The sequence below is a fragment of the Moschus berezovskii genome, chromosome X, assembly GCF_049115385.1.
Source record: "Moschus berezovskii isolate FMDL1 chromosome X, NW_MosBer_1.0, whole genome shotgun sequence".
Classification (NCBI taxonomy): Eukaryota; Metazoa; Chordata; class Mammalia; order Artiodactyla; family Moschidae; genus Moschus; species Moschus berezovskii.
Genome location: NC_142488.1, coordinates 30,427,914 through 30,440,420, shown reverse-complemented (window position 1 = coordinate 30,440,420; position 12,507 = coordinate 30,427,914). Strand labels below are relative to the sequence as shown.

The following is a 12,507-nucleotide window of genomic DNA, read 5'->3' as shown; positions in this document are numbered from 1 at the left end:
CAGAGGAGGTAAGAGAGTGCCTTGAGGATGAGAGAGCAACAAACAGTATGTCTGGGGCTGAAATATCAAGGTGTTGAGTAACAGAAGAGGTCAGAGAGGGTAGGGAGATGATGGTTGGGTGAGTCCATGGTTAGGCTTTGAGCTTTTGCTCTGAGTGAGAAGGGAACTTCTGGAGAGTGGGCTGGCTTCCTCTGTCATCTCTGTTGAGAATGTATCATTAGGGGGCAAAGGCAGGAGTAGGAATACCATTTAGTAGGTTATTCTGAAACATCCAGACTCGTAGAGATGATGGGGGTCTTTCAACTAGTTCAGTAGTAGCGAGTACAGTTGCAGCATCGCTTTCTGGATGTATTTTGAGGTGAGAGTCAGTAGGGTTTTCTTATGGATTGCCTGTGGGGTTTGAGATAAAGTCAAGAAGGATGCAAAGTCATTGGACTGAACGAATGTAAATATAAATGGAGTCCAAGAACATGCTAAATGTAGAGTTTTGGGAGATGAGGAACCAGCAGGGCAGACTGATTAAGGCAGTCTTTGAGGCTGGAGGAAGTGTGTGCTCATAGTTTGGAAGTCACATCAGTATTCCCAAGAAGGGACTGCTCTGAACCAAATTATCCTGCTAAGTAAGTTGAGGACTGAGAATCAACCAGTGACACTTTCTGAATGTCAAACAGCAGAAAGCAGTGGGGACAGCCTTCGAATCAACTGAGAATAGAATGACTTCAAAATTTTGATTACCTTCATTCCTGTCTCTTTGCTACCCTAAATTTTTTCATTTTATTTTTAGTCAACCATCTATAGCTGTGTATGAAATGAAAGTTGCTGGACTCCTCACTAACGTCTTCATACTTCTCAAGGCACATTTGTGCCAGTATTGCTCTTTATTTTCCAATATTCCTCTTTAAAGTGATGTAACTTATCAGAACTCAGGTATCATGTAACACGGACAAATACGAAGAGGCTATTAAACAGCTTCTTAAACCTTTATCTCTGTGCCTCAGTTACTCAGTTTGCATGGAATATACATCGCCTATGGAGTATAGTGGTTGGGCTGTACACAGTTGCCAGTCAGCTTACAGACTGTCAGTGTACATATCAAGTGACCAGGCATTCCTTCTGATACCTTGGTGCCCATGCTGCATTAATATTTTGAATACCATCTCTGATGACATCCAAACTATCAGGTTATCTTTACTGGGAGCTGGAATCACAACTGTTCAAATCTATTTGATTCATCTTCATTGAAATACCCCTGGAAGCAGCAGAGTATGTTTGAGAGACCTTAACTTGTAATTAGATCATCAGGGGTCTAAAGCTTTCTACTTCTGTGATCTTTCTTTGTTTGTTTTTGGTCATGCCAGGCAGCTTGTGGGATCTTAGTTCCCTGACCAAGGATCAAATCCGTGCCCCCAGCAATGGAAGCACAATGTCCTAACCACTGCACCACCAAGGAATTCCCTTTACCTCTGTGATCTTGGATATTTGATAATCTTATTGGCACTCAGTTTTATCTTGTGTAAAATAGGAGAAAATAATGCTGATTCTATCTGATAGAATTACTGTGAAACACATATAAAATAATGCACATACACAGTAATTTGGTACAGTGTTAGGCACTCCATTTTTTCTCATGTTTATGTCAGTGTTTTCAAATCTTTCACAAATTTCCCTGTGTCTCACTTTCCTCCTCTGTCAAAATGGGAGAGTAATAGTACCTACTCCAGAGATTATTGTTTTGTTGTGGTGATGATGCTGGCTATTGTTACATAAATTAGAACAATTGGAATAATATGGCTAACCAAGCAAGGTTTATTTAAGCTCAAATATTGCCCCCAAGATATTCAATTATCTTTGTCTCTCTGTTAGTAATACTAATTGATTATTCCATTAGATGCTTAGAATAAAGAGATTATTATCATGACATTTAGAAGGCCATTAATAATTTCTTTTCATTATTTATAAAGACAACATGGTATTCTGATTCTACTCTTTATATAATTTCACATATTAAAAAAGCTCAATATAGATAAAATAGAGGCCACTCTGATAGAAAATGGTAATTCTAGAACTGTCGAAGAACACAGTTTGTTCTCATTGTCCTTGTTGTCATTTTGTTATAATACGAGTATTTATTGTCTCTTTTTTTTTGTCCTGATGTAGTTAAAATTTGAGACACCTCAAATCCTGCTGTAGCTCTTGATAGTGGGAGTATTTGAATGTCATATATTTACTTAGAATATGCATATTTTTCTCTGAGTCCTTTGCAAAGAGCATTTATCTTTTAATGGAGAATAAATTTAAAGCATTAGGAAACATGTGGCAATTAGACGTGAAGGACAGAGAATTTAGAAGACAAAAGTTGAGGATTAAGAAAATGTGAATTTTAGAGCTTCGTCTAGGTTCTTATCATTAACAGTGTATTGTGGCTCCTTTATTTTCATGGGCCTTTCAGTTCAAGTGGCAAGCTAGAACCTTCCATTGTTGTGCACATACTTTTGTAAACAATTCAGTAATGTCTTTGTGAAACTGACTTTCAAGATAACCCAGAAGGTTCACCTGCTAATTGGTATGGGATCCTGGGAACATATAAATCCCCAAGCACCACAGTCTGTGTACTTAGAAATTTTCAAGTAGAATCCAAGATACTAAAATGTTTCTATAACCTTTGGAGTTTTGGTACCAATTACATGAAACTGTTCTCATTTGCTGCCCTTGATGCCATAATTTAAAGTGTTTATATTCCAGCTAGGCTATAAATACTTTTTTAAAAAGACTGGCATTTTATAGTATTTTATTTCACTTACTTTGCTAAATTTTGATTAGTTTTAATGTATATTACGTTTTTCCTGATTGATGTATTCTATTATCTATTAGAATTTTGCTCTCTTTGACCTTGAATCCAATAATCCTAGTTCATGGAACTCTTTTTAAAATAAATTTAAAGAATTCTATTCAGTTGTGGCTATTTCTTTAAATTGGAGACTCTTTTAAAATATTTAGAAATATATGGATTATTTTATGAGCATTCCCAGCATTTGATATGCTTGGAGAATCGTCCAATTTAGATGATTGCTTACTTATCTGAAAGTATTTTTAGTGTTGCCATATTGTTTATATCTATACTTATGCCTGCATATCTAGATCTGTGTGTCTATCTTTAACTCTTTGCTTTCAGAAGGAAGACACTAGATCTGCAATTCCAGTTGACACATTGTAGCTTTAAAAATTTAAGTCAACTTAGATTAAATTAAAAGCTAATATACCCAGTTGTACTTGCCCTGTTTCAAGTGCTCAATAAACAAGCACATGTGGCTAGTGGGATGCCGATACAGACTATGTCCATTCTTGCTGAAAGTTCTACTGAACAATGCTCCTCAGAGTGTGCATGTATCTATCATATGCTTCCCACCTGTACTCCAGTATTAAAATCTGGAATATTTGTTTAAATGCCTATATATCTAAAACCTTTACAAAACAGTCTGATGTATAAAAACCTGGTGCCAGAAACTCAAGTGAAATCTTTGTATAAGGTGACTATTAAATCATAGAAGTATTGCTCTCATTATATGTTTAATATAGCTTGTTTTTTCTGCAGATAGTTTCAGGACATATAACATTGTTATAGCCATAGCTTTTTAATGACTATAGTAATATAGTTCTACTGAATGATAGCTTAGAATTGATGTCTCTGTAGAGGCATTATTTGCTAAGCTCAACAGTATCAAATATTACATTTTGTTAAGTAACTGTGTTTCTGTTGTTTAAAAGTTAACTTTGGTTAGGAGAAATGAGCAAAGGGATTTAGGAAGCTTTATGAAACTGAATTTCTTTTTCCTTGAAATGGGAGTACTTTGACAATTTTAGAAAAATTAACCTGCAGTCTATTTAGATAAATATGGGTTTTTTTCCACTAAATGATTTATGCTAGTATACTTTTTCCCATTGTGTATACTTATTGTATTTTCTGTTTTATTTTTAATAAAGAATATATACTGATGTTATTAGGAACAATTTCAGTGGTGTATTTTTAAAAGGTAAATTCCACTTTAATGATCTAACAGTTTATCATTTCATGGTTTGTTATGATTTGACTTTGGTTCTTTTGAGGGGGGCAGTCTTAACTTATAATGCCTCAGAAACTATTAGCTCAAAATTGTTAACAGTAGACATCTTAATTTTTTAAGAAACAACTCAGTATGAAAATGACTTGTGCTTCATTGCCATTTTGATGCATCTATTGCCAAGAACCTGAGAAAATAATCTTTAGATTCTCATGATAAACTGACAGAGTGAAATATCTTAAGGCTTAAAGGGCAAGTAGAAGTTATAATTACTGTGTAGTTTCACAATCCTTGTACTGAATGCTCACCTTTGCTATCATGCTGCAGGCCATAGAGCGAGAAAAAGCCGAGAAGTTCAGAAAACTGCAAGATGCCAGCAGATCAGCTCAGGCCCTGGTGGAACAGATGGTGAATGGTAATTACACGGAGTTGATTTAGATAATCTTCTTAGGGATTTGATAAACACATAGGTTCATATTTATCAGCTGAATTATATCAGACAATCACTTCCTGAATGAAAATTTAAAGTGAGTTTGTGAGCTTTTTATTATCGTTTCTTAATGCAAAGCAAATTATTTGAGGAAATTCAACTTTGAGTCCAATGGAAGAAAATGAGATGTGGTAGAATATTTTATTAGTCCATTGCCGAGAAATCAATTTTAGTGCAAAGTCTGCTTACATTTGTCGAAATGATTTAAGAAAACAAGATTTGCAGAAATAAATGGAAATGTAACCAATCATATGATATATGTAAAGTGATTATAATCAGATTTAAAATAATTTTGGAATCTATTTTTCCCATACCTATTTGCTAATAATATATTTGACATTTTCTGTGTTGTTTTCATTTTTTAACTTATTTAAAAAGAAAAAAAGGTTGCCTCAGGGGAACTTTTTTTTAATTTCAATTATTTTGGGTGAGGTAAAAGTACAAATTTTAAATGAATTAAAATTAATTTTTGCTAACACTTGGTACCCCAAGAACTGTCTGAACAAAATACTGTTGATGTCAATTATAAACAAAGTTCTTTCCAGTTTTCATTGTTATACTACCGTATTCATTTCTAGATGTAAGTAGTTTATGAAAATCAGTGTGTGTATGTGTGTAATTGCTCATTCGTGTCTGACTCTTGCGACTCCATGGACTGTAGCCTGGCAGGCTCCCCTGTCCCTATAATACTATTTCCAAACAAGGTTATTTTTTTAAGAATATGTTTATAAGAATATAATAACCAAATGTAACAAATGTGTTTTTGTTAGGCATGTCAGCTTTTTCCAGTACCTGCCTGCATTCTGAGGCATAAATTCTGTGTTTGAATTATTTTTTGCTTTAATTGCCATGTTGGCATTAAAAAATTCAGTGATCTTCCTAGGAAATCAATTCATTTTTTTCCTTCTAATGGGCCCCATGACTGTATTTGGTTAAAAATAAAAGCAAGCAAATATGACAGCTGACGGTTAGGTTAACAAGTTAAACAATATATAGAAGATGAAAAATATAGTTGTTTAGATACATGTTTGCTGGGCAGTTTAACTGATGAGTTTGACAACGGCATATTCATATTACATAAAATTATATGATCTAAAAATATCCTTATACTGTTATATAATTTCCCCCTAGTAACTGCATTATCACTTTTTCATTTTTATAAACTGATATAAAATCTATACTTTTACATGGTCTCTACTTTAAATGGCCTTGGTTCATAATCAAATATAAAGCAAACCTTAACTCAGATTATCTGATAGTAGTATGCACTGAATTACTCAAAAAATAGAACCTACCTGCCAATGCAGGAGACTTAAGAGACGCAGGTTTGATCCCTGGGTCGGGAAAGTCCCCTGGAGAAGGAAATGGCAACCTACTCCAATATTCTTGCCTGGGAAATCTCATGGACAGAGGAGTCTGGTGGGCTACAGTCCTTGGGGACATAAAGATTCAGACACGACTGAATGACTAAACTAAAAAAATAAGTTAAAATTAGAAATTAAAGTAATGATGTTTTTATTTTTTTTAATTTTTATTTATTTATTTTTTATTGGAGGCTAATTATTTTACAATATTATATTGGTTGGTTTTGCCATACATTGGCATGAATCCACCCCGGGTGTACATGTGTTCCCCTTCCTGAACCCCCCTCCCACCTCCCTCCTCCCTTTATCCTCCCTCTGGGTCATCCCCGCACACCAGCCCCGAGCATCCTGTAACATGCATCAACCCTGAACTGGTGATTCGTTTTTAAATTGAAGTTATATGCAGGGTTAAAGGGCTTACCAGGTGACTCAGCAGTAAAGAATCTGTCTGCAAGGCAGAAGATGCAGGAGATGCCATGGGTTCAATCCCTGGGTCCGGAAGATCCCCTGGAGGAAGGTATAGCAACCCAGTCCAGTATTCTTGCCTTGGAGAATCTCATGGACAGAGGAGCCTGTCAGGCTACATTTCATAGGGTCACACAGAGTCGGACACTACTGAAGTGATTGAACACACATGCACGGGTTAAAATGATCATATGATTAGTGATAACATAATTTTCTAGATTATTTCCCTCATAGCTCAAAATTTTGGAAGTATGAAGAAAAATCATGATCTTTACTAGGTCTTTAATAAATATTAATTGGCCGATTAAATTCTATTTAGCAAGGCAAAATTAAGGCAGTATTTGAGATAACGACATTGGTAATTTCAGTCAGAAAATAATAACACTTCTGAAGGAAAATTCTAATTTCTGTAGAATGCAAAGAGCAGTAAGGGGTAGGGGGTGCAATTTGAGACATTCCTCATTGGATGACTATATTGATCAAATTTTAAGCTTCTCATCTGTTCTGTTAATGACTATTTGGTGTAAGTGATACATGATTAATTTCAGATTTGGGCTATAAATAGAGCATAGTTCCAATGTGCTCCATTCAATCAAACAATTTACATAATTACTAAAAAGTACACTCAAAGATTCTAACTTATCATTTTGTTCCTTTTTTTGTCTTTAACAGAAGAAGTTGCTTAGTATTTATTTTAAGCAATTGTGCAAGTTGTGAGTTAAGCCAGACATGCAGTAAGTGCTTGGAGTACCTCTCTGGGTAGATTTCAGAGGAACCCCCAATCCTAGATTGCAGTTGCTCTACCAACATAGAACCAAACGCTAGAGTATACTGATGTGGTTCATTAAGTTGAAAGACACACTGAAGTTTCTCTAAACCAGATTTCTCAACAGTTATCTCAGTAAAGCTCTTAAATTTGCAAGTTAAGAATTTCCTTTCTCAAGTGTGACTATGGAGTGTAATAAAATTCATAACCATATAAAACACATGCATCCTTGTTTTTTTATTTATAGAAAGGAAAAAGAGAGCTGAATCATGGTACTTCATTTCTGATCCCATGTAAATATCTATTCTTTTAACCACATATCTTGTCCTTAAAAATTAAGATAACGGCAGATCATTCTTATACGCTGTTATAACAGTATCCAAGTAATGCAAATATATATACATTAAATGTTTGATTCCCCATGATAGCAACACTTAACATATATTCATAGTTTAAAATACGTATGGAGATAAGCATAAATATAGCTATTATATTTTAAAGAAAGCATTCCATAACTATTATATGTGCATGTATATATATGTATATATATGAAACTGAATTTTTTACATAAAATAATTTATCATAAGATTAGAGCATGTTTAAAGTATCTAGAATGATTTGGGAACTGTTTTTCCTTCAGAATGAAACTCTAAGACATGCAAAACAAGATTCCTCAATACTTATAGTTTACATCAGTTTTGACCCCAAATGGTATATTTCCAAATATATTTCCAAATCAGTTTTGGCCATTTCTAAGTGCTACTGAAAGCATGAATTTTTAGCACCACTTAAGAAATGCAAAAGAAAAAGTATCTGTTAGTCCTGAAAGCATTTACCGAATGAATTTAAGAAAGGCGCTGAGAAACAGGGAGTGAGGTAGTGTCTCAAAATGGTTAAAAATACAGAGATTATTACCATGATGCCAATATAGAAGAAACTGCTTTCATTTGATGTTGCAAAGTTGTGCTGAAAATCAATTATATGTCCTGAAAACACTGTTTCTCATAACACATGTTTAGTTTTGCAGGGTTAAATAGAAGTTATGACCAATTAGAAGATAATTTTCATTTTGGCTGCATCTTATCAAATGCCATGTGTTATAAGCAGAATACTATAATACAGTTGCTATTAAATATTTTGAGTTTTAATATCAACTATATTGTGAATTTTTCTGTAGAATGATGTATACTTGAATAATATGCAGGAATTCAGTAAGATATTCTTATTAATTCATTTGGGACTTTTTTTAAATCAAAAAAGTTGCATAAACTATATGTATACATCCTCTTATGTGTATCAGTTCTTTTAGAAGACTATAAAGGATCTTCATGCTCATAATAGACTAAAAAAGGAGGTTACAGTGATACTAAAAGGGAGAATATTATATAAAATGTTAATTTCTGAGATTTTGACATGGAATTTTGATATAACTTTGATTTATCTATTTAACTGTTTCTTTTAATTAACATTGAATTTATTGCTCCTGTATCAAAATCAGTTGATTAGGTAAATATGGGGGATAGTGTTATAGTGTTGAATGGTGGAGGGCTCTTCCTCTTGGAGAAATTTTTCACAGATAGAATCTTTATGAAGTTTATTGTCACTATATAAGATTACTATCATAGCTTTAGTCTCTATAAATTAGTTACATCCTAGAACTTTAATGAGAGTAAGTGGGAGATGAAATTGGATACCTAGTGATCTACTTATGTTTCCTGTAACTGTGATATTCTGAGAAGGAGAATTTCCAGATTTTTATTTATTTAAATTAAAACAATATACAATATGGACCCTCTTTAATGTTTATTTTTATATTAATTTAAACACAAAATGATATAAACTAATTAATATTTTAGAAAATTTTAGCTATTAAATATCAAGTATCTTGCTATTATATCAGTAATAATCAGTAGATTATTAATAAACACATGTTTCAAATATTTTATTTTGAATAGCTTTTTAACTCATTTATATAACTTCAGAGCAAAAGCTTTTCATTGTTTGAATGAGATTATGGGACTTCAGGACAGTCTAGAGCAGTTTTATGCCTAAAAATATGCTTACTTCATTTTTATCTGTTCAGCATTAGACTTCATTTATAATTCTTTGTGTAAAATAATGTTCTTGCATCAAATATTTAGTCTCTTTTTCAGTCAGATATAACAAAAAAAAAAGACCCTGGTTTTGATAAGTGACTTTCCTTTATTAATATTGAAATTACCAAAATGTTGCATCAAAACATTCATTTAAAAACATAAGTGTAGCTCAGTTTCCTTTTTTTAAACTATAAAATGGTTTTACCACAATTTCCAGAGGAGATCTGTAATTGTCTAATAGGGTTAGTAATGTTTTCTACATTAAATTGTGCTTCACTTTCGATTTCAAATTGTAGTTTTCTGTGTGTTAATTAAGAGCCTGAAGACAATCACATTAAGGAAATGTTTAAATAAAAGTAATAATTATTAGTATATTAGACTAAAAGAACATTTCAAGACCATCATCCCATGAGTGTTAGATTATAGTGTTTAAGGTAAAACCTAATAGTAAGTCTGCTAAGTATCATAATTAAATAGCACAGACTGATAACACAGACAAGGGCTTCTCTTATCCATAATATTAAGTATGGAACTGTACTTTTAGTATTTTGGTTTATAGTTCATTAAATACTTTAAAATGAATGATGTCATTTGAATTTGGGCACAACTTTGTCAGATGGGTAAGGGCAAGCATTAAGGTCAGTTTGACTCACCTCAAAGGCAAACCTCTCATTATCTTTTCACATCACTGTGAAGTATTTTCAGAGGCAATAACTATTCTAATTGTATATTTTAATGGGAAGTGATTTTGTAGCTGCTCTGTATATCAATGGGGCATGGAAATGGTACTGTTTGCAGTGGTCCAGCCCCTCCATCATGAATGAGTAGCTTTCCACGGTTGTACTCATTTCCTCTTCTCTTATTCTTTCCTGAGTTCTGGGCAGCTTGATTTATGTTTCCTGTTTTTCCACGTGACACTTGGGATAATGGTCTACACAGAGTTCACACTCAATAAATGTTGTTAATTGACAGACACATTTTTCTTTGTTTAACTTTAATCTCCAAAGGAAGAGACTCGGTTCCTGGTATGTGTGTCTGTGTGTGTCTCTATGTGTCTGTGAGTGTAGTGTGTGAAGGGAGGAAATTAAAGAGGTCACTGTTGTGGAAAATTAGTCACAAAAGCAAATACGAGTAGAGATCTGACATTTTTCCTCTTATAATTCAGTGCTGTTTAGAAAAAGAAAAAATGAAAAAAGTTATATTTGTAAATTCATATATTAGATTTATTAGGGACATGAATTTTATGCCCAACCTATTTTTTAAAGCTGTTATTTTTTAAACAAGATGATGTGGCAGTTGTATAAAAGTTAGCGTCATCAGAAAACACCCTAGAATTAGTCTATAATACTCAGACCTTATTTTCATGGATTCTGATTACGTTTCAATTACATTTTAGGCTGTTATATTAAATGCCAAATGGATTTGTAATGACCCTCACTTAATATGCAACAAAAACAGGAGACTATTAGCAACTTTAAGTTTTCATTCCAAATATTCTTCTAACTCAAGAGCTCTGAAAACACAGGTTTTGTATTATTCTACCCTGGCTTCATGGCTAATGATGAATATACTTGATGAGGAATACTTCACTTTAAGTGGCAGTTTTGAAGTACTTGCATGGAAGGTGGTGCACAATTAAAATTATTCTAACAGTCTGTTATGCACTGTATACAAGTAATAAAATTAATGGATGCACTTCAAGTAATGATCCATTTCCTCTGGGTGCAATATATTTATTCATAGACTATTTCAGGGGTTGTTTAGAATATGAAATGTGAATGGATTATGATCCATTATCCCTGAGATTCTAGTGTGCTACTACCAAATGGTTTCCATAAGTATTGTTCATAACGCCTGGTGAGTTAATGTTTGTGTTCTTAAGTAGCTAAGAAAAAATTAGAAAAACAGATGCTCAAACAGTTGATACTTAAAACTTTGCAGGTATCTGCACTTATAAACTGTCTTGAAACTTAAAGTTTTCAGTTAAGAAGCATAATTCTATGAAATGTACATAAAACAATTATATTGAATAATAAAATTATTCACATGGGAGTGTTTGCTGGGGAAACAGTACCTTTATTTATTCTGAAAAGTTTTAAGGAACTTTTTCATAATCTCATTACTAGTACTAGATAATAGATGGCCAGTTAATTCATGAAGTTGAAGTAATAACATTTCCAATTTTAGTTTATGCCTCCTCTAAGTATTTTAAATCAAATTCGAAGGAAAGGAGAATGCCTGGGTCTCTGTATTTGGTTTTTCACGGCAGCTATTGCTCCCCTAGGGTTTGTATTCATATGAAGTAAGCTATTGATTTGGTGTGGGACAAGTTCACAGGTAAAGTGTGTTTATTTTGTACCTACTCTCAGCTGAGAATTCTATCAGATACTACCAGTGGAGACATTTTTCTTAGGGGATTTTATAGTTTAGAAAGACAGGATACTCTATTTGAGCAGGAAGTATATTCATATATGAATTAATACAGTATTTCCATATAAAGCCTTAATAATAAAATGTCTGATTTTCTGCAGTCAAATTATACATTATTCAGTGACATGTAGAAATTTCTGTTTTTAACTTTTGGCATGGCTATATCCTTTGTAACTTGAATTTCAAATGATTATAAATTTATGACCGATTATTGCAAGATTCCCTAATAAGCTCTTATGTATTCATTGCTGATTGATATGATTTCTTATAAAATGTATAAATATACTTTATCCCATATTAGTGCCATATTATATAAAATTATTACTATATTTAAAAGATATTTATTATTTTTCACAAATGATCTTTTTCAGTTATTAAAATCTCTGCTCCTGTCCCTAATTTCACCATTTGAAAGATCTGATCTCTTTTCCTTGTTTCCTATAGGTTCTTTTTTCATTTCTTTATATTAAAATTGACTAATATTTATTGGTTGCCTGGTATATGTCATGTTTGGTTTAACAATTCACACATGTTAACTCAGAACCCTGATAGGTGTTCTATGAAGTCAGTTGTATTTTTAAAAATTTATATTGGAGTATAGTTGATTAACAGTCTTGTGTTACTTTCAGGAGTACAGCAGAGTGATTCAGTTATATATACACATGTGTCTATTTTTTTTCCAGATTCTTTTCCCATTTAGAGTACTACAGAGTATTGAGCAGAGTTCTCTGTGCTCTACAGTAGGTCCTTGTCGGTTAACTATTTTATATATAGCAGTGTGTACATGTCAATCCTCATTCCATGGATGAAAAAAGTAAAGTTCAATAAGAGTACTTAG

At 32.9% G+C, this 12,507-nt stretch overlaps 1 protein-coding gene across 6 annotated transcripts in view; it reads left to right on the top strand.

Moving 5' to 3' along the window:
- Window positions 1–12,507, top strand: part of DMD (dystrophin) — a 2,246,075-nt gene that overhangs the window by 752,658 nt on the left and 1,480,910 nt on the right. For all 6 annotated transcript variants that reach the window (XM_055393453.2, XM_055393450.2, XM_055393451.2 and 3 more), the window contains one exon: window positions 4,386–4,473. In XM_055393453.2, coding sequence (XP_055249428.2) covers window positions 4,386–4,473 — 88 coding nt within the window. The remainder of the gene's footprint in view (window positions 1–4,385; window positions 4,474–12,507) is intronic.